The sequence below is a fragment of the Myotis lucifugus genome, unplaced genomic scaffold (assembly GCF_000147115.1).
Source record: "Myotis lucifugus unplaced genomic scaffold, Myoluc2.0 scaffold_29, whole genome shotgun sequence".
In the NCBI taxonomy this organism is placed as follows: Eukaryota; Metazoa; Chordata; class Mammalia; order Chiroptera; family Vespertilionidae; genus Myotis; species Myotis lucifugus.
The window spans coordinates 4,395,333-4,416,858 of NW_005871077.1; the positions used below are offsets into that span (position 1 = coordinate 4,395,333).

Below are 21,526 nucleotides of genomic sequence, written 5' to 3' on the forward strand. Positions count from 1 at the left end.
CAGAATGACCAGTTGCTTTGATGTGCATTGAGGCCCCAATTGGCCCCCAAACCTATCGGGGGCGGTGCTGGCTGGCTGACCTCCTGCAGTCCCCCCTGCTGGTCAACCTTCGTGGCCCCTCCCCCTGGTAGGCCCCCTCCCAATTGCCCCCCACCCCAATTGGGGGCGTAGCCAGCCAGCCAACTGCCCATAGCCCCTCCCCCTGGCCAGCCCAGCCCTGATTGGCCTCAATTGGGGCAGGCCGGCTGGACCCCACCCATGCATGAATTTGTGCACCAGGCCTCTAGTTATACATAATTCTCTTTGTATGTTGCTAATTCAATAGGCAATTTTATTTACATTGGCTATAGTTAATATTATTGATTACTTCCTTATTTGTAGAAAACTATTTCTTTGGGTTTTGTGAATTATACTTTCCAGGCTTTTATTTTATTTTATTTTTTTTTACCTCTTTGGTGGTCTCCTTTTTTAGAGTTACCTTTATCTAACCATTAAATACTGGAGTGCCTCAAGATTTCATCCTGTCTTCCTTTTTTAAATTTTTTTGTTTCAAACTTTCCCCCCTAGACAATCATCCAATTTTTTTCCACTCAAGTATTATCAATTATTATCTTTTATCAAGTATTATCAATTATTATCTTTATTATAATAATTTAGAAATATACACCTCTTGCTATGAACTCCAGACATGTGTCTAATTAACCTACTAAATCATTCTACCTTAAGCCCAGTAGATCAAAATAAAATTTCCCCCTGCTAAACTCATCCCTCTTCCAGTGTTCCCTGTCCTAGTGAGTGGTAGTAATACTACCCAACTGGGTAAATCTGTATCTTTTTAATTTTATGTCCTAAATAGCTGTCAAATGTGTCAACTTTACTCTGTATCTAATGGTTACATCTTTGTGCCAATATCCATCATCTATAGTATGCTTAAAATCCTGAGTTATGAATTCATACTCACTGGGAGGAATTTCAGTATACAATTAAACTTCTGATTTTGAATTCCAACTTTTTCAGTGTTTCAACCCACAATTACTTGATATGTTCTTAATTAAGTGTATATGATCACATTCTCTAAGTATTTGTATTATCTTGAGCCTTTCAATGAATATTTCTTAAAGTATAATTTATGGACCATGTTTAAATATCACCTAAGATACCTATTACAAATGCACATTTCAGAGCTCCAAATCAGACTTACTGAATTAGTTTTGTTGTTGTGTGTTGGTTAGGTTATCTTCTCCTTTAATAGGCTCTCCTAGAGGATTATGATGCATGTTAACATTTGAGGATCTTGGAATAATTTTGTTAATATTGCTGACACATTTTATTGTTAGTACATGCTGGTGTGGTTAATGCAGTGGTCTTGTTGCATTAACAGAGATGCATGTTGAAGCCTTCAGAGTGTATGGTGAGCTGCGCTGGAGAAATGTATAAGCATGTAGCCTATATGCTTCAGAGTTGTGCTCGAACCTGTCCCCTCCAGATCTCTTTGATGAAGTCTAATAGCTGACAGTCCCACTGTCTTGTCCATATTTCCTTAGTTTTGTGACATCATCTCTTCTACCAGAAAAGACTTATGTTTAAATTTAATCCCTATTGGGAAATATAATGTATCAATTAGGGTCAAATCAACAGACAAAAATGATACAGTAATCTGAATAGGGAAGTTTAGCCCAGAAAATTATTAAAACAGAAGAATACCTGCAAGAAAAGGTAAAAAAAAAAAACACCTCTAGAGAATACAGGGATAGAAGATATAGAGAACAGCCTCTACCTCTAGGATTGAAGCATATCACTCAAGGAAAGAACAACTCTGAGTACCCATACCCGCCCCCGCCCCCCGCCCCGTCACCCCACCTTAATCCAGGGCTAAGATTCAGATCTTGTGAAGGGAGTAGCTGTTATCATCAGATGGCAAGAAGTTTGTTGGGGTGCCATGGTGGTGGAATTGGAACTCTAGGCAGCTGCACATAGGATTGGGTATACTGGAAAGCCATCATCTGTGGTGCTGGGAGAAACCATCTTCTAGGGAGGTGCTGCACTTCTTGCTAGGAAGCTATCCATAGGCTGGTATGCCAGAAAGCTTCCTAAAGGGAGGTTTTGTATTGGTGGTGTCTTTTGATAAGCAGTTTTGGGATTGTACCATACCAGGGACCTTGCTGGAAGCCACCCATGGGGGTGGTCCTGTTGAGCTAAGTATATACGGTGCACTGCTCTAGGACTGTAAAGAAATGGAGATAGAGAGAGAGAGAGAGAGAGAGAGAGAGAGAGAGAGAGAGAGAAAACTAAAAAGGAAAGCTCTTTTTTTTTCTAGTGCCTATAACCCTCTACTAACAAAGGTTACCATCATGCCACCTATCAAAAGAGAAACATTCATTATAAGCATGACAATGAAGAATGGATTTTAGATGAGAGACAGTAAATTGATAAGTGTAGCTGATTGCTACATCACTTTTTAGCGCAATTTATGATTGGTGTCCTCTTCTTTATGATTTTGCCTTTGTCCATAGAGTTTCCATACATTTTCTGCTTCCTTTCCATTTGTTCTGCATCTCCCAATCTCAGACTTAGAATAAATAGCCCCATATTTACTTGTGATGTTTATAGCCTAATCCCAATCCAAATAGCCATTACTGAAATTAAGACTCTTAAATCCCCAAAGCTAGAATTCACTAGTGAAGCCTGGATTTTTACTTTTCTCTTTGCTAGGTCCTATCAAAGGTTACTGATTTCACTGTTACTTTTCTTGCTTATGTCTGTACCTAGGTTTTTTTTTTATTGTGTTTTTTTGAGCACTCATTCTTGCTGAATTTTTTTTAAATAGACTTACTTCCTAGAATACCGATTATCATTTGTCATCTATACTAATAAAAGGGTAATATGCTAATTAGACCAGATAGACCAGATGTCTTCCAGATGTCCTTCCAGACAAAGCCATGGTGGAGGGGGCTGAGGCAGAAGCGGTTAGGGGTGATCAGGTGGTTAGAGGCAGTTATAGGCGGTTAGGGGTGCTTAGGCGGTTAGACAGGCAGAGGCAGTTAGGGATGATCAGGCAGGCAGGCAGAGGGGTTAGGGGTGATCAGGCAGGCAGGCAGGTGAGCAGTTAGGAGCCAGAGGTCCCAGATTTCAAGAGGGATGTCCAACTGCTGGCTTAGGCCCAATCCCTGTGGGCCTACTCCCCGCCCCATGCACAAATTTCGTGCACTGGGTCTCTAGTCTTATATAGTGGGATTTGCTGATTCTCTCAAAGGTCCCAGATTGCGAGAGGGATGTCCAACTGCTGGCTTAGGCCCAATCCCTGTGGGCCTACTCTCCGCCCCATGCACACATTTCGTGCACTGGGTCTCTAGTCTTATATAGTGGGATTTGCTGATTCTCTCAACTGTTCATTACTCTGTAGCTTGGTGTATTCCAAAAGGCTTGAACAACCAAGTGGTTCTCAGTCTTCCCCATGCAGACTGAGGAATGCCAGCTCTATAGACCTTTATATATTAACTTCTCAGAGTCAGTAGTAGAACATATTAGCCTTTGACAACAAATTATTGTGTCTTTCCATAATTTATCGCAATAAGAGTATTCTTAGAATGGATTTTGAGGAAGTGATTGCTTTAAATTTCCTTGTAAATAATTTGAATTGCATTTAATGCTGCTACAATTGTTATTGCACTTTCTTGAAATTCTTAAATGTTAAAATAATAAGAATATTGGATTTGAGTTTTGACATGTGAAAGTCAACACTTAGCTGTTATTATGTTGCTAGGTAATTTCTCATATCAGTATTTTGTAAAATATTAGTATTTGATTATAGCTATGGATAGGAATAATATAAAGTATTTAGATCCAATAAATGAAACAATGACATTTCTTTGAGATAAGAGAACAAAATGGGTTATTTCCTAAGTACTTTGCTAATTTTGTTGTTTTAGATAAGTAAAGATCAAAGTTTTTCAGAAGTAGAGTTTCCAGTACCTGATAAAGCAGTCACTTTAAACATTGCACAAGTAGTAAAGCACATGCAAAAACTTGAAGCACTGAAAAATCGGCTTAAAGGACGATCTAAACAACCTTCGAAAGTCATGCTATTTAAGCCCAAGTAAGTAAAATATGAGTTAATAGAATTGAAAACAAGAGTGGGTATGTAATTAATAATGAATGTAAGATAAGGTTTTAGATATACTATGTGTAGAGCTGCTAAGTTAAATCAGAAGGTCTAGTCAGTTTGTACCTATTTGAAAATTTTAAGTTTGAATTGTTACTATTTAATACATAGACACTAGCCATATGTGGCTAATAAAGTTAAAATTCAATTTAATTAAAAAACCAATTTCCTAGTCATACTAGCTATATTTCAATTACACTTTTTAGTATGATTTGGTGGGAAACTAAAGTATAATTAAATATTTTATTATTCATAAACATCATTATTTAAAATTGCATAGGAACAGGGTATGTTCCAATAAGTAAATTCCTACTTTTTAGTTGAGAAAACCTCCTTCTCCCCCCTGGTTGGTGGAAGATTAAAATGAATTGATTACAGTGATACTCACATTGTCTGTTGATGCTGATTTTTGATATTTGAGGGTTAGCTGTCTTGGGATAAATAGATGAATAAATCATCATTATAGAATATCTTCAGTGATTTTTTTTTCACCTCACATAGTGTGTGTGTGTGTGTGCGTGTGTGTGCGGTGAGAAAACTTCAGACCCACTTTCTTAGCAAATTTCAAGTATACAATAGCAATATTAACTGTAAATATCATTATGTACATAAGATCTCTAGGATTTACTCAACTTATAACTGAAAACTGAAAGTTTGTACCTTTTGACCAACATCTCCGAATTTCCCCAATGCCCTAACCCTTGGAAACCACCATCTGGTTCTAAGAGTTTGACTTTTTTATGTTTTACATATAAGTGAGATCATTTGTCTTTCTCTGTCTGGCTTATTTCACTTAGCATAACGTCCATGGGGATTATCCATGTTGTGACAAATAACAGCATTTCCTTTTGTTTATGGCTGAATAAATTTCATTGTATATATTTGCCACAATTTCCTTATCCATTGATTGTAAGTTAGGTTGTTTCCATATCTTGGCAGTTTTAATATTGCAGTAAACAAGGGAGAACAAATATCTCTTTGAAAATAGATTTCTTCTTTTTTTGGGGGTGGGGGGTGGGGGATATTTACTTGGAAATGGGATTGCTGGATCTTATGGTGGTAGTTCTTTTTTTTAATTCTTTATTAGTTAAGGTATTACAAATGTGTCCTCAACCCCCCATTAAAGCCCCGTCCTCCCTCCTCCACTCATGCTCTCATCCCCCTGTTGTCCATGTCCATTTGGCTTATAAGCATGCATACAAGTCCTTTGGTTGATCTCTTCCCCTTGCCCCCTCCCTCCCCTACTTTCCCTCTGGGGATTAATAGTCTGATCGCTGTTTCTCTGTCTTTGGATCTGTCCCTGTTCATCAGTCTATGTTTTTCTCTATATTCCACAAATGAGTGAAATCATGAGGTATTTATTTTTCTCTGACTGGCTTATTTCACTTAGCATAATGCTCTCCAGTTATATCCATGCTGTTGCAAAAGGCAAGAGTTCCTTCTTTTTTACCAAAGCGTAGTATTCCATTGTGTAGATGTACCACGGTTTTTTAATCCACTCATCTGCTGATGGGGACTTAGGCTGTTTCCAAATCTTAGCTATGGTGAATTGTGCTGCTATGAACATAGGAGTGCATATATCCTTTCTGATTGGTGTTTCTGGCTTCTTGGGATATATTTCTAGAAGTGGGATCACTGGGTCAAATGTGAGTTCCATTTTTAGTTTTTTGAGGAAGCTACATACGGTTCTCCAGAGTGGCTGCACCAGTCTGCATTCCCACCAGCAGTGCACAAGGGTTCCTTTATCTCCACATCCTCTCCTGCACTTGTCGTTTGTTGATTTGTTGATGATAGCCATTCTGACAGGTGTGAGATGATACCGCATTGTCGTTTTGATTTGCATCTCTCATATAATTAGTGACTTTGAGCATGTTTTCATATGTCTTTCGGCCCTCTGTATGTCCTCTTTCGAAAAGTGCCTATGTAGGTCCGTTGCCCATTTTTTGATTGGATTGTTTATCTTTCTATTGTTAAGTTGCATGAGTTCCCTGTAAATGTTGGAGATTAAACCCTTATCGGTGATATCATTGGCAAATATGTTCTCCCATGCAGTGGGTCTTCTTGTTGTTTTGTTGATGGTTTCCTTTGCTGTGCAGAAGCTTTTTATTTTGATGTAGTCCCATTTGTTTCTTTTCTCTTTAGTTTCCATTGCCCTAGGAGCATTATCAGAGAAGAAATTCCTTCGGCATATATTTGTGATTTCGCTGCCTGTGGATTCCTCTAGTATTTTTATGGTCTCCCTTCTTAACGTTTAAGTCTTTTATCCAGTTTGAGTTTATTTTTGTGTAAGGTGTGAGTTGGTGGTCTAGTTTCATCCTTTTGCATCTATCTGTCCAATTTTCCCAACACCATTTATTGAAGAGACTGTCTTGACTCCATTGTATGCTCTTGCCTCCTTTGTCGAATGTTAATTGGGCATAGTGGTTTGGGTCAGTTTCTGGGTTCTCAATTCTATTCCATTGATCTATATGTCTGTTCTTGTGCCAGTACCAAGCTGTTATAAGTACAGTGGCTTTGTAATACAGTTTGATATCTGGTATTGAGATCCCGCCTACTTTGTTGTTCTTTCTCAGGATTGCTGCAGCAATTCGAGGTGTTTTTTTATTCCAGATTAATTTTTGGAATGTTCGTTCTAGATCTGTGAAATATGCCATTGGTAATTTAATGGGGATTGCATTGAATCTATAGATTGCTTTGGGTAGTATGGACATTTTGATGATGTTGATTCTACCAATCCATGAACATGGTATGTTCTTCCATCTGTTTATGTCTTCCTCTATCTCTTTTTTCAGTGTCCTGTAGTTTTTCGCATGTAAGTCTTTTACCTCCTTGGTTAAGTTTATTCCTAGGTATCATAATTTTTTTGAGGCGATGGTAAAAGGATTGCATTTTTAGTCCCACTTTCTGTCAGTTCACTATTGGTGTAAAGAACTGCCATAGATTTCTTGGTATTAATTTTGTATCCGGCTACATTGCCAAATTCATTTATTAAGTCTTATAATTTTTTGATGGAATCTTTAGGGTTCTTTATGTACAGTATCATGTCATCTGCAAATAAGGACAGTTTTACTTCTTTTCCAATTTGGATGCCTTTTATTTCTTCTTCTTGTCTGATCACAATGGCTAGTACTTCTAGTACTAGGTTGAAGAGGAGTGGTGAGAGGGGGCATCCCTGTCTTGTTCCTGTTCTTAGGGGGAATGGTTTTAGTTTTTGCCCATTGATTATGATGTTGGCTGTGGGTTTGTCATATATGGCTTTTATTATGTTGAGGTATGATCCTTCTATTCCTATCTTGCTGAGAGTTTTTATCAGGAAAGGGTGTTGGATTTTTTCAAATGCTTTTTCTGCATCAATTGATATGACTATGTGATTTTTATCTCTCAATTTGTTTATGTGATGTATTACATTTATTGATTTGTAGATATTGTACCATCCTTGAATCCCTGGGATAAATCCAACTTGGTCATGGTGTATGATCTTTCTGACATACTGCTGGTTCCGATATACTAGGATTTTGTTGAGGATTTTGGCATCTATGTTCATGAGGGATATTGGCCTGTAATTCTCTTTCATTGTGTTGTCTTTCCCTGGTTTTGGTATTAGGGTGATGCTGGCTTCATAGAATGAGCTTGGAAGTGTTCCTTCCTCTTGAATTTTTTGGAATAGTCTGAGGAGGATAAGTTTTAGTTCTTCCTTGAATGTTTGGTAATACTCCCCTGTGAAGCCGTCTGGCCCTGGGCTTTTGTTTGCTGGGAGCTTTTTGATGATTGCTTCAATTTCTTCCATAGTTATTGTCCTATTGAGATTTTTAGATTCTTCCTGATTGAGTTTTGGAAGGTTGTATTTTTCTAGGAATATGTCCATTTCCTCCAGGTTGTCTAGTTTGTTGGATTAGAGTTGCTCATAGTATTTTCTAACAATCCTTTGTATTTCTGTGGGGTCTGTTGTTATTTCTCCTCTCTCATTTCTGATTTTGTTTATTTGGGTCCTCTCTTTTTGTTTCTTGGTGAGCCTAGCTAGTGGTTCATCAATCTTGTTTATCCTTTCAAAGAACCAGCTCTTGGTTTTGTTGATCTTTTGTATTGTTTTTTTGGTCTCTATGTCGTTTGTCTCTGCTCTGATCTTTATTATTTCCTTCCTTCTGCTTACACTGGGCTTTTCTTGTTGCTCTCTCTCTAACTCTTTGAGTTGTAGGGTTAGGTAATTTATTATCATTGTTTCTTGTTTTTTGCAGTAGGCTTGGAAAGCCTACTCTGGTGGTCACCTTTATTTGGGGTTATTAGTATCGTGAATACATTTATGTTCAGTGCCTCTCAAGACTGCTTTTGCTGTGTCCCATAGGTTTTGGATTGTTGTGTTTTCATTGTCATTTGTTGCCATGATGTTTTTTATTTCTTCTTTGATCTCTCTGGTAACCCAGTCATTGTTTAATAGCATGCTATTTAGTCTCCATGTGTTTGATTTTTTTGGATTGTTTTTATTGTAGTTGATTTCCAGTTTTATGCCATTGTGATCTGAGAAGATGCTTGATATGATTTCTATCTTCTTGAATTTGAAGAGACTTTGTCTGTGACCCAATATATGGTCTATCTTTGAAAATGACCCATGTGCACTTGAGAAGCATGTATATTCTGTGGCTTTGGGGTGAAATGTTCTGAAGATGTCAATTAATTCCATCTGATCTAGTGAGTCATTTAGGATTGATGTTTCCTTGCTGATTTTTTGTTTAGAGGATTTGTCCAATGGTGATAGTGGGGTGTTAAAGTCCCCTACTATGATTGTATTGCTGTCAATCTCTCCCTTGATCTCCTCCAGAATTTTTCGTATGTATTTGGGAGCTCCTATATTGGGTGCGTATATGTTTACCAGAGTTATTTCTTCTGGTTGGATTGCTCCCTTTAGTATTATGAAGTGGCCTTCCTTATCTCTTTTTATGTCCTTCACTTTGAGATCTAATTTGTCAGATATAAGTATTGCTACCCCAGCTTTTTTTTTATTTCCATTCGCCTGAAAAACCTTTTTCTATCCCTTCACCATCAGTCTGTGTGCGTCTTTTTTTTCTGAGGTGGGTTTCCTGTAGACAACAGATATATGGGTCATGTTTTCCTATCCACTCAGTTACCCTATGTCTTTTGATTGGGGCATTTAATCCATTTACATTTAAAGTTATTATTGATAGATACTTGTTAGTTGCCATTTTTATTCTTTACCCCTGTGTTCCTTCTTTGTTTTCTATTTTTTCTTTTTACAGCAGTCCCTTTAGCATTTCTTGCATTGCTGGTTTGGTGGTAATAATAAACTCCCAAAATCCTTTTTTGTCTGTGAAGCACCTGATTTCACCCTCAATTTTGAGTGATAGTCTTGCTGGGTATAGTATTCTTGGATTCAGACCCTTCCTTTGCATGACTTTATATATTTCATCCCATTTCCTTCTTGCCTGATGTGTTTCTGTTGAGAAATCAGTCACTAGTCTGATGGGGGCTCCTTTGTAGGTGTCTTTCTGTCTCACTCTGACTGCTTTTAAGATTCTTGGTTTGTCGTTGGTATTTGCCAATTTAATTATAATGTACCTTGGCATCGGTCTTTTGGGGTTCATTTTGTTTGGGACTCTGTGAGCTTCTTGGATTTGTTTTTTCTTCCCTATGTCAGGGAAGTTTTCTGTCATTATTTTTTCAAATAGGTTTTCTGTTCCTTGCTCAGTTTCCTCTCCTTCTGGCACCCCTATTATGTGAATGTTGTTTCGTTCTGTGTTGTCCCAAAGTTCTCTTAGGCTCTCCTCCTGCTTTTTAATTTTTTTTCTAGAAGCTGCTCTGCTTGGGTATTTTTTCCTACCTTGTCTTCTAGCTCACTGATGTGGTCCTCTCCTTCTTCTAGTCTACTGTTGATGCTTTCTATGTGTTCTTTATAGCAGTGATGTCATTTTTCATTTCTTCTTGGTTCTTCTTCATTTCCTCTTGGTTCTTACACCTATTGTTGAATTTGTCTTCCATTCTTTTCATCCACCTTATGACCATTTCTCTGAATTCTTTCTCTGACAGGTTGCTAGCCTCCGTTGCCTCCATTTCGTTTACTTCCTTTTCTGGTGATGCCTGTTTTTCTTTCATATGCGGGCTGGTTCTTGGTCTCCCCATGATCTCTCTTCTCCAGGTGTTTGGTTATGTAGATCTCTCTCTGCTGTGTTGATTTAAAGGCACAAAATACAACACAACATGGCACAATGTACAAGGCACTGAACACAAATGTATTCACGATATTAATAACCCCAAATAAAGGTGACCACCCGAGCAAAGAGAATTAGGGGATAAGGGAGAAAGAAGAGAAAAAGATAAAAGAGAAAAAGAAAGAAAAAGGAGTGCAAAAATGAAGTTGGGAAAAGGGAGAAAAAAAGGTAAGAGAGAAAAGAGAGAGAATGAAATAGAAGAGGGGAAGAGACTATTTATATGGGGAGAAAACTCCAATAGAACCGCCACTAATCCCAACAAATTGGAGATGAATGCAAACTGCAAACAACCACTAATATCAAGCGAGGCGAGGGAAAACAGAAGCGCAAAAATAACCAGAAAAGAAAAAAAAAGAGAGAAAAAAACCAACAGAAAAAGCAAAAGCAAAAGAACCTCACAAACAAACATAAAAATACCCAATATACTTAACAATCAAGCAAACAACAACAAATCAACAGAGAGAGAGAGAGAAAAATTTGGATAGTAAAGAAAGATAAGGGAGAGGTGTATATGTATTTAGAGCAGGGGATTGGAAATTGGATATATAAGTAGGGTGAAATTTTGACAGGGTTAAAAAGAAGGAATAGGGAAAATCTAAAGCAGGAATAGGATAAGAGAAACAGGAAAACAAAAGGGGAAAAGTGAGGAAGAGAGTTTTGGCATAAAGGTAAAGTTGAGGTAGAGAAAAATGATGCTAAAGGAACGATGAAAATAGAATGTAGAACACTAATCCTAAAATAAAGAGAAAATAAAATGACACTTTAAAAAATGGTAAAATGGTAGTAGTAATAATACTGGTTAAAAATAAAAATGTAGTAATTAAAAGGGTAAAATTAGGTGATGAAAAAAGAAAAAAAATTGGTTTCTTAATTAAAAGGTGAAAAAAGAATAATAAAAAATAAATAAATAATAATGTGCAGTAGTGAAGATCCTTCAGTTCTTCTACTCTTCTGTCTGGCACGCCTTAGTCCTGCCAGGTATTCAGGAGAATGTTGAATTTCCCTCCGATACACTGTTCCTCCGTGTTGTAAACCACAGTCCTGATTTTAAAGCAGGCCGTATTTGCTTCCCAGACTGCCTTTATTTGTGTTTACAGAAGAGTCAGTTCGTGGCTCTGCCTCTGGGTGGCAGTGTGTCTGGATTGACCTCCGAGGCTGTAAGTCCTCTCTATCCAGTAGTTAGAGTTTATTTTCTCTATTGTACTTAAAACTGGTTTGGGAAAGTCCACTGCCCAGAGCTGGTTCTTTAATCATTATTCCCCGCTCTATTTCCCAGGTTCCACAAAAACAACTTTCCCCTGCAGTCTCTGCGAGTGTCCCCAACTGGGCAATCCCATGCACTGGGTTTAATAATCAAACGCAAAGATTTAAGGGGAAGAGAAAAAAACAAGAGCCTGAGAAGTTGCGAGAATTCGCAACCCTCCACCTTCCAGCTCTGTGCGCAGTCTTCTCCGTGTGCCCTCTCTCTCCTGGCACCAAGCAGCAGGCACACTGGCAAAATCTGAGGTTGCCTTTTTGCATCCAGTCCAGCTATGGGCTTATTTTTAGCGTTCCCTTCTGCCAGCAGCCCTGTGGGAGCCCTTCCACACTCATGGATCAAACTGGCCCCAAAGGCCAGTTTGTGGGACGCAGACCTCCCCGCGCATGTTCCTCTCCCCAACCTGAATTGCAAACCGCACCTTCAGGCGAAATCTGACCTTTCTGTGAGGAGAAGCAGGGCTCCACGTAGTCACGCTGTCCCAGATCCGGTGTTTCTGGGTTAGCAGCCGATCTCTGGATGCCGGGTCTTTGGATGTATACGCTTCCAATAACAGCCACTCAAGATGGTGTGGTTCCCGCGGCTGAGCAGACACTCCGGGAGAGATTCCAGCTGCAGTCTCCAACCGTCCCCTTTCTCCGGGAGTCCTCCGCCTTTCCCAGCTGAAAACTGTCTCTCAGCTGAATATCCTCTCGGCGCTAGTTCTTTTTAAAAAATGTTTTTGAAACCTACTGTTATGCAAAAAGGTTGTATCAATTTACATTATCAATAGCAGTGTAGAAGTGTTCCCTGTCTCTACATTCTTACCAACACTTCTCTATTGTCTTTTTGATAATAGCCACCCTAACAGGTATGAGGTACTATTTCATTGTGGTTTTGATTTGTGTTTCCCTGATGATTAGTGATGTTGAGTACCTTTTCACGAATCTGTTGGCCATTTGTATGTCTTCTGTGGAAAATGTCTATTCATTTGTCTATTTCTTTGTGACTTTAAAAATTGGGTTATTTAGTATTTGTTATTGATTTGTATTAGCTGCTCATATATTTTGGACATTAATCTCTTATTAGGTATATAGTTTACAGATATTTTCTCCTTTTCTGTAGCTTTCCTTTTCATTTTGTTGATATTTCCTTCAGGGTACAGAAGCTTTCATATTTGATGGCAATCGCATTTGTTTGTTTTTGCTCTTGTTGGCTGTGATTTTGGTGTTATACCCAAAGTATCATTGCCAATACCAATTTCAAGTAGTTTGTCCCCCATGTTTTTTTCTAGGAGTTTTATGGGTTCAGGTCTTACACTTAAGCCTTTAATACATTTTGAGTTCATTTTGTGTTATGGTATAAGATGATGGTTCTATTTAAATCTTTTACCTGTACATATTCTGTTCTCCCAGCAACACTTATTGAATAGGCTATCCTTTCCCCATTGTGTATTCTTGGCATCCTTGTCAAAGACGAATTGACTGCAGGCATGAGGGCTCTCTGTTTTGTTCCATTGGTCTGTATGTATTTTTTATACCAGTACCACAATGCATTAATTGCTATAGTTTGAAATCAGGAAGTAAGATTCCTCCAGCTTTGTTGTTGTTGTTGTTCTTCTTTTTTAAACCATTTTTTTTTATTTTTCTGAAGAATTGGCTATTCAGGCTGTTTTCTGGTTCCATATGAATTTTTAGGATTCTTTCTCTTTTTTTTTAAAAAACTTAATTTTTATTGTTGACACTATTCCAGATGTCCTTATTTTTCTCCCCTTTGCCCACCTCTACCCATCCCCTGCCCCCCTCCCTCTGGCCATCACCACACTGTCTGTGTCTATGGGTTATACATATGTGTTTTTTGGCTATTCCCTTCACCTTCTTTCATCTAGTCCCCCCTTACCCTCCCCTCTGTCAGTTGTCAGTCTGTTTCATATATCCATGCCTCAGTTTCTATTTTGTCAGTTTATTTTGTTAATTAGACTCCACTTGTAAGTGAAATCATGTGACATTTGTCTTTATCTGACTGGCTTATTTCACTTAGCATAATAATCTCCAGGTTCATTTATGCCATTGCAAAAAGTAAGATATTCTTCTTTTTCACAGCTACATAGTAATCCATTGTGTAAATGTCCCATAGCTTTTTTATCCACTCATCTACTGATCTGTTTCCAGATCTTGGCTATCATAAATAACCCTGCAATGAATATAAGGGTGGTTATATATTTTTGAATTGGTGTTTCAGGATTCTTAGGATATATTTCCAGAGTTGGAATCACTGGGTCAAGAGACAGTTCAATTTTTAATTTTTTGAAGAAACTCCATATTTTCCACAGTGGATATACCAGTCTGCATTCTATTTTTGTGAAAAGTGCCATTGGAATTTTGATAGGGATTATATTGAATCTGTAGATCACTTGGGATAGTATGGACATTTCAACAATGTTAATTATTTCATTCCATGGAATATCTGTTCATTTGTTCCTCTATTATTCTGTTATTTTTAATCACATCTGGTATAGTAACTTATCTAAGTAAAAATTATCATTTATAAACAACTTGTTTTGCATTAAACATAAACCAAACCTTTTAATTTTATAGTGTTAAAATAGAAAGTACCTGTAATTGGGAAGGGCTACTGTTTATTATGCAATTACTTTATTGGTAGCTCCATCTATCACTGACTAGCCTTAAATGAATGAAGGGAGTGGTACATGAGTTGGTTCCAATGGGGTTGCATAATAGAGCATTGTTTAAGAGGCTCAGCTATATTCCCTTGAGCATCTTTGTCAGGCATGAAATTAGTTTCTAATCATATGTTAATATTAATCCCTGAAATTTAATTGTCTGATATTTGCTAGGTATTTTCCTTGTAACTTTACATTTACCTTTGGTCCTTACAAATGCTTTATGCAATAGGTACTCTAATACCTTAGTTTTAATAGATGAAGAAACTGAAGCTTAGAGAGGTTAAGTAACTTAAGTACCCAAAGTCACATAATAAGTGAGTAAAACAGATTTTAAGCAAAGTATTTTGACTCTAAACTTGTATTTTAGTGCATACACATTAATAATAATTGACAAAAAGAAATTTCATGCTTCTACCCAATTTAATTTTGCTATTTTTGTTGTGAATATTGTTGGTATATCTATAGAATTTATAGAATTACAGAGTTTGACCTATTTACTTGCTAATAATTTACTTTACTGCCTGTGAATAAAGGCTAAAGAACATCTTAAATTTTATTTTACAAGCAGTATATATCCTAGTTCTTATTTAAGAATCTTATTCTTTGATAATAAATGTTTTATTTATTGACATTTTAACAGGGATAGTGAAAGTCCACCAGAAGCAGTGCAAAGTTATGTAAATGTACAGCAGAAAATTGAAGGTGATCTTTTATATATGTTTGTCTTTATGATGTTTCCTAAATACATTAACATTTTGAGACTTATAGTTTAAAAGCTCATAGCCATAAAATTATACAATAGTAAATTTCAAAAGATGTTACTAGAGGGAAAGGAGGAGAGGTAGTAAAGGGTAAAGGGAGTCAAATATATGGTGATGGAAATATATTTGACTTTGGGTAGTAAACAAGTAGTGCAATACATAAATGATGTATCATAGAACTTTACACTTGAAACCTATAAAATTTTATTAACCAATGTCACCTCAATACATTTTTTTATTTTTTGTTAATCCTCACTGGAGGATATTTTTGCATTGATTTTTTAGAGTGCATGGAAGGGAGAGGGAGAAACAGAGAGAAACATCAATGTGAGAGAGACACATGAATTGGTTGCTTTCTGCATGCACCTCAACCAGGGCCTGGGAACCTGCAACCAAAGTACGTGCCCTTGACCAGAATTGAACCCTTCAGTCCACGGGCTGACAGTGCTCTATCCACTGAGCCAAACTGGCTAGGGTACCTTGATATATTTAATTAAAAAGATATTTAATGGTGAATTTGAAAAACAAAACAGTGAGTTTTATATTTTTAATAAAAATTCTTACTATATTGCAAATTCTAGGAGTGTATAAAATGAATACAATTTGGTTGTTGCTCCCATAAAACCCACAACTGACTAAAGGCACAAGCACATGCTATCACATTTCATAGTGAAATGCATGCTAATTGTTTGTATAATTCGCAGTGAGTCTACAGAAAGGAGCCAATTTGTTCAATTTGAGTCTTAGGAAGGTTTTATGCAACCTTAAAACATGAATAGGACTTAGTTAAGTGAAGAAGGGAGATATTTGGTACTTTAAGAAGATATAATATGAACAAACAGTATGAATGGGGAATTACAACTGGAATGGTATTAGACTAGACGAGTGGTCGGCAAACTCATTAGTCAACAGAACCAAATATCAACAATACAATGGTTGAAATTTCTTTTGAGAGCCAAATTTTTTAAACTTAAACTATATAGGTAGGTACATTGTTATTAACTTAATTAGGGTACTCCTAAGGCTTAGGAAGAGCCACACTCAAGGGGCCAAAGAGCCGCATGTGGCTCGTGAGCCGCAGTTTGCCAACCACGGGACTAGACTATAAAGCAATAGTTAGGGATAAGGTAGGAGAGAGGGATTGAATGTTGCGCTAAGGATTTTTAAAAAATTAATTAATTAATTAATTAATTAATTAAATATAATAAGGACTCATTGACGATTTTTTGTAGGGAAGTGACATTGTTGTATTTAATTGAAAGATTATTCTGGCCACATGGTAGAAGCTAGATTAGGGGTCTGGGAGTAGGAAAGATAAGTTATTACTGTATATAAGTGCCTATGTTAGAACACAAGTGAAAAAGAAGGGTCATATTTGAGAAATATGTGCCTGGTAAAATAGACAAAACTTGGTGATTGGATATGAAAGGAAGGGGGATTATATGATGGTAACATTAAGAGAATATAAGATGAAAACCAAGTTTTGTCAAAAAAATGATGACTTCACATCACTCAGTTATAGATATTACCATTGTTACCCAATTGCGAGGATCTACATGTTGGTAGCTCTATTGTTTTTCTTAGAATTTTTTCTTTTGAATGAATTATTATATTTGAAACAACAAATTCACCATTATTTCAGAATTCATAAAAACTCACTCAACTGAAGACTTTATAGAAGTTTCTGCATCTGAATCACGTAAGTTTCCACTTATTTAAGCATCAGTGTTACTAACCTCTATTGAGGGCATTGATTTCTATAATTTCCTATAATTTAAAGTAACAATTATTAAGTTATAACATAGATTCCCTGAATTTTAGAGTCATACAATCAAGCTGGTTATCAAGCAAGTATTGACATTTCTAGTTAAGGCTACATGTTACGAAAAATAGACTCATTTTTGAGGAGCACCATGATATTACTGGGAATGGAGGATTTTAGTTGTGATTAGAGTGTACTAAAAAGTTGCAGGAGTGGCAGGCCTTTAAGATGGAGCAGTAATAAAATTAAGAGATTGTTTTTAGATTTTGTTACTATTAATTATAGATCATCTCATAAACACTAATGCTACTGGTAGATACTCAGCTGTAGTCACAGCTGCTAGAACTAGGATGTGAAAGTTCTGACAACTTGTCAACAGGAAGGAGGCATTACCTTACTTATGTCTTAATAATGGACAGAATTTTCTAACAATCATGTAATATATACTATGGAATACAGTTTAGAAATGGAAAATAAGAATTGATTAGAAATAGTTGATGGGAATCCTGTCCTCTTTCAACATGAGCTTTAAACCCTAATGTTGCCATGTATAAAACAAAGACAGATATACATGCCTTAGTATTGCCAGGTTCTATATAGACTTCTGATCAAGAGATTCTATCTAGGTAGGATAGAAAGGTATCTAGAGCTTTGGAATGGATAGTGAAAGCCTCTCTCTACATCAAACCCTCTGCACATCTACGGAGCTGTCTCTTAATCTGTGTGGCTTGCTTCTCTTTAGTACTGTGTCCCATTAATTCTAGTTGCCAAAACTCTAAACGTTGTCTTTGAATTCAAGGAAACTTCTTTTGCTGTGACCTAGAAACACCAGGCAATAAGCTGGCATGAATGTCATAAGTCTTTTTCCTTTTTGTTTTTTTTTTTCAGGGATTACTGCCTTGTGCTTTCTGTTCTCCAATGTCTGAACATTGCTGTTCCTTTATTTTTGTCCAGTTTTTCATTATTTAAAGGTGGAAGGGTAATTCTGGTCCATGATGCTTCATTATGGTTTAAAAAAGAAGTCTCGTGCCTACTTATATGCCAATGGAACACATCCTCCAACAACAAAAAGTTCCCAAAAATATAATAGTAGAAATTTTTCCTTTCAACATTATTTTGTTTTGGTTTCAGTGTACAGTACAGTGGCTAGACAATCACAAACCTTAGAGTGTTTCTTCCCCTCCCCCCCATAACTTCAGCACCCACCTGGCACCACACATAGTTATTGCAACACTATTGACTATACTCCCCAGGCTTTAACCAGCATCCTTGTGACTATTTTGTAACTACCGATTTGTACATTCTAATCCCTCCACCTTTTTAAACAGTATCTAAAGCTCCTTCCCTCTGAGAACCAGTGGGTTCTCTGTGTTCATGAGTTGTTTTCAATGTGTTTGTTCATTTATTTTGTTCTTTATATTCCACACATAAGTGAAGTCACATGGTATTTGTCTTTCTCAGATTGACTTATATCAATGAACATAATACCCTCTAGGTCCATCCATGCTGTCACAAATGGTAAATTTTCATTTTTTTTAATGGCTAAGTAATACTCTACTGTATATATGTAGCACTTCTTTATCCAATCATCTATTATTGGGCACTTGGGTTGCTTCCATATCTTGGCTATTGTACATACTGCTGCAACAAACATGCATATATTCTTTCAAATTAGTGGTTTGGTTTTATTCAGATAAATACCAGGAGTGGAATTGTTGGGTCATAAGGCAGTTCCATTTTAAATTTTTTTGAGAAACACCCATAATGTTGTCCCAGGTGGCTGAAACGTATGCATTTCCACCAACAATGCATGAGGATTCCTTTTTCTCCATATCCTCACCAACACTTGCCACTTGTGGATTTATTAATGACTAGAGGCCTGGTGCACAAAAATTTGTGCACTTGGGGTTCGGGGGTCCCTCAGCCTGGCCTGTGCCCTCTCCCAGTCTGGGACCCCTCGGGGATGACCACCTGCTGGCTTAAGCCCGCTCTCTGGGGGATTGGGCCTAAGCTGGCAGTCAGACATCCCTCTGGCAGCCCAGGAGTCCTCGGGGGATACCTATTTGCTAGTGGGGAGCAGGCCTAAGCTGCAGTTAGACATCCTTAGTGCTGCTGAGGAGGCAGGAGAGGCTCCCACCACCACCGCTGTACTGGCAGCCATCAGCCTGGCTTGTGGCTGAGCAGAGCTCCTCCTGCATTGAGCATCTGCCCCCTGGTGATCAGTGTGTGTCATAGTGACCAGTCATTCCCAGTCGTTCTGCTGTTAGGGTCAATTTGCATATTACCCTTTTATTATATAGGAGTGCCTGGCCAGCCTGGGTGAGGGGCTGAGGGCCATTGCAGGCTGCCCACAGCCCCTTCAGGGTAGGGGTTCCCCCTGGGGTGCCTGGCCATCCTGAGTGAGGTGCTGAGCGCCATTTGCAGGCTGGCCATAGCACCTTCAGGGTCGGGGGGTCCTGCTGGGGTGCCTGGCCAGTTTGGGTGAGTGGCTGATGGCAGTTTTCAGGCTGGCCACAGCCCCTTCAGGGGGGATCCCCACTGGGGTGCCTGGCCAGCCTGGGTGAGGCTCTGATGGCTGTTTTCAGGCTGGCCACAGCCCCTTCAGGGTGGGGGGCCCTGCTGGGGTGCCTGGCCAGTCTGGGTGAGGGGCTGAGGGCTGTTTTCAGGCTGGCCACAGCCCCCCAGCCATCCAAGCTCCCAGTGAGGCTGGGCTGGAAGTAGGTATCTGGGATTTATTTGTCTTCTATAATTGAAACTTTGTTGCCATGAGCGGAGGCCACAGCCGGCTCAGGGGCAAGGGGGAAGCTTGGCTTCCTCCATCACCCGGGCAACCAAGCCTCATGCTTGCTCCAACTCCGTGGCTGCCGACCACCATCTTGGTTGGGTTAATTTGCATATAGTCACTCTGATTGGCTGGTGGGTGTGGCTTACGGTGTAGTGAAGGTACAGTCAATTAGCATCTTTGTCTTTTATTAGTGTAGATAGCCATTCTGATAGGTGTGAGCTAATATCTTATGATTTTGATTTGCATTTAAACCATAAATGCAAATGCTTGTGACATTAAGCATCTTTTCATATGTCTATTAGAGAAGTGTCTATTCAGGTCCTCTGCCCATTTTTAATTGGTTTGTATTCTTTGGTGTTGAAAAGTATGAGTTCTTATAAATTTTAATATTAACCTCTTATCAGATGTATCATTGGTGAATAGCTTCTTCCATTCAATAGGTTGTCTTTTCAATTTGTTGATGTTTTGCTTTGCTATTCAAAACTTTTTAGTTTGATATAGTGCCATTTGTTTATTTTTTTTTGTTTCCCCTGCCCAAGGATATATGTCAGAAAAAATATTGCTACAAGAAATGTCTGAGATTTTACTGACTATTATTTTCTAGGATTATTATGGTTTTGAATCTTAACCCATTTTGAGTTTATTCTTGTATATGGTGTAAGGTGTACTCATTTCAATTTTTTGCATGTCTGTCTAACTTTCTCAGCACCATTTATTATAATAGATTTTTTTACCCCATTGTTATGTTTTTCCTCCTTTGTCAAATATTAATTGATCATATAGATTTATTTCTGGGCCATCTCTTCTGTTCCATCAATCTATATGTTTGTTTTTATGTCAGATCCTGCTGTTTTAATTAATATGGTTTTGAAGTATAATTTGATATCAGGTAGTGTGATACCTCCAACTTTATTCATTTCTCAAGATTGTGGAGACTATTCATGGTCTTTTGTGCTTATATCTAAATTTTTGGATGATTTGATCTAGTTCTGTGAAATACATAATTGATATTTTGATAGGAATTATGTTGGAAGTGTAGATTGCTTTTGGTAGTATGGACATTTTAATGATGTTAATTATTTCTATCCATGAATATGGTATGTGATTCCACTTATTTGTATCTTCTTCAGTTTCCTTCTTTAGTATCTTCTAATTTTCTGAGTATAGTTCTTTTACCTCCTTGTTTATATTCTTAGGTATTTAATTATTTTAATGCATTTGTAAATGTGATTGGTTTCTTAGTTTCCCTTCCAGATAGTTCATTATTGGTGTATACAAATACCACTGATTTATGAATATTAATTTTGTATCCTACTATCTTACTGAATGTCTATATCAATCATAGTTGTTGTGTTTTTTGTTTGTTTGTTTTTCTTGGTGAAATTTTTAAGGTTTCAATATACAGTATCATGTCATCTGAAAATGACAGTTTTACGTCTTCCTTTCCAATTTGGATGCCTTTTATTTCTTCTTTTAGTCTGATTGCTGTGCCTAGGGCTTCCACTACTATGTTGAACAAGAGTGGTGAAAGTGAACATCCCTTTCTTGTTCCTGATATTAAGGGAAACGGTTTTAGATTTTGCCCATTGAGTATGATGTTGACTGGGTTTGTCACATATGGCCTTTATTATGTTGAGGTATGTTCCCTTTATTCCCACTTTTCTGAGAGTTTGTATCCTAAATAGGTGCTGGATTTTGTGAAATTCTTTTTCTATGTCTATAGATAGGATCATATAATTTTCATTTTGTTTATGTGGTGTGTCAGGTGAATTGATTTGCAGATATTGTACCAATCTTGTATCCCAGGAATAAATCTCATATGATCATGGTGTTTAATATTTTAATGTATTTCTGGATTTGGTTTGGTAATATTGTGTTGAGGATTTTTGCATCCATGTTCATCAGGGAAATT

The 21,526-nt window shown here is 37.6% G+C and overlaps 1 protein-coding gene across 1 annotated transcript in view; it reads left to right on the top strand.

The window, feature by feature from the left end:
* Positions 1-21,526, top strand: part of CCDC7 (coiled-coil domain containing 7) — a 172,791-nt gene that overhangs the window by 71,591 nt on the left and 79,674 nt on the right. Inside the window, exons 6-8 of the mRNA XM_006086710.3 lie at positions 3,930-4,096; positions 14,947-15,008; positions 16,710-16,766. Coding sequence (XP_006086772.1) covers positions 3,930-4,096; positions 14,947-15,008; positions 16,710-16,766 — 286 coding nt within the window. The remainder of the gene's footprint in view (positions 1-3,929; positions 4,097-14,946; positions 15,009-16,709; positions 16,767-21,526) is intronic.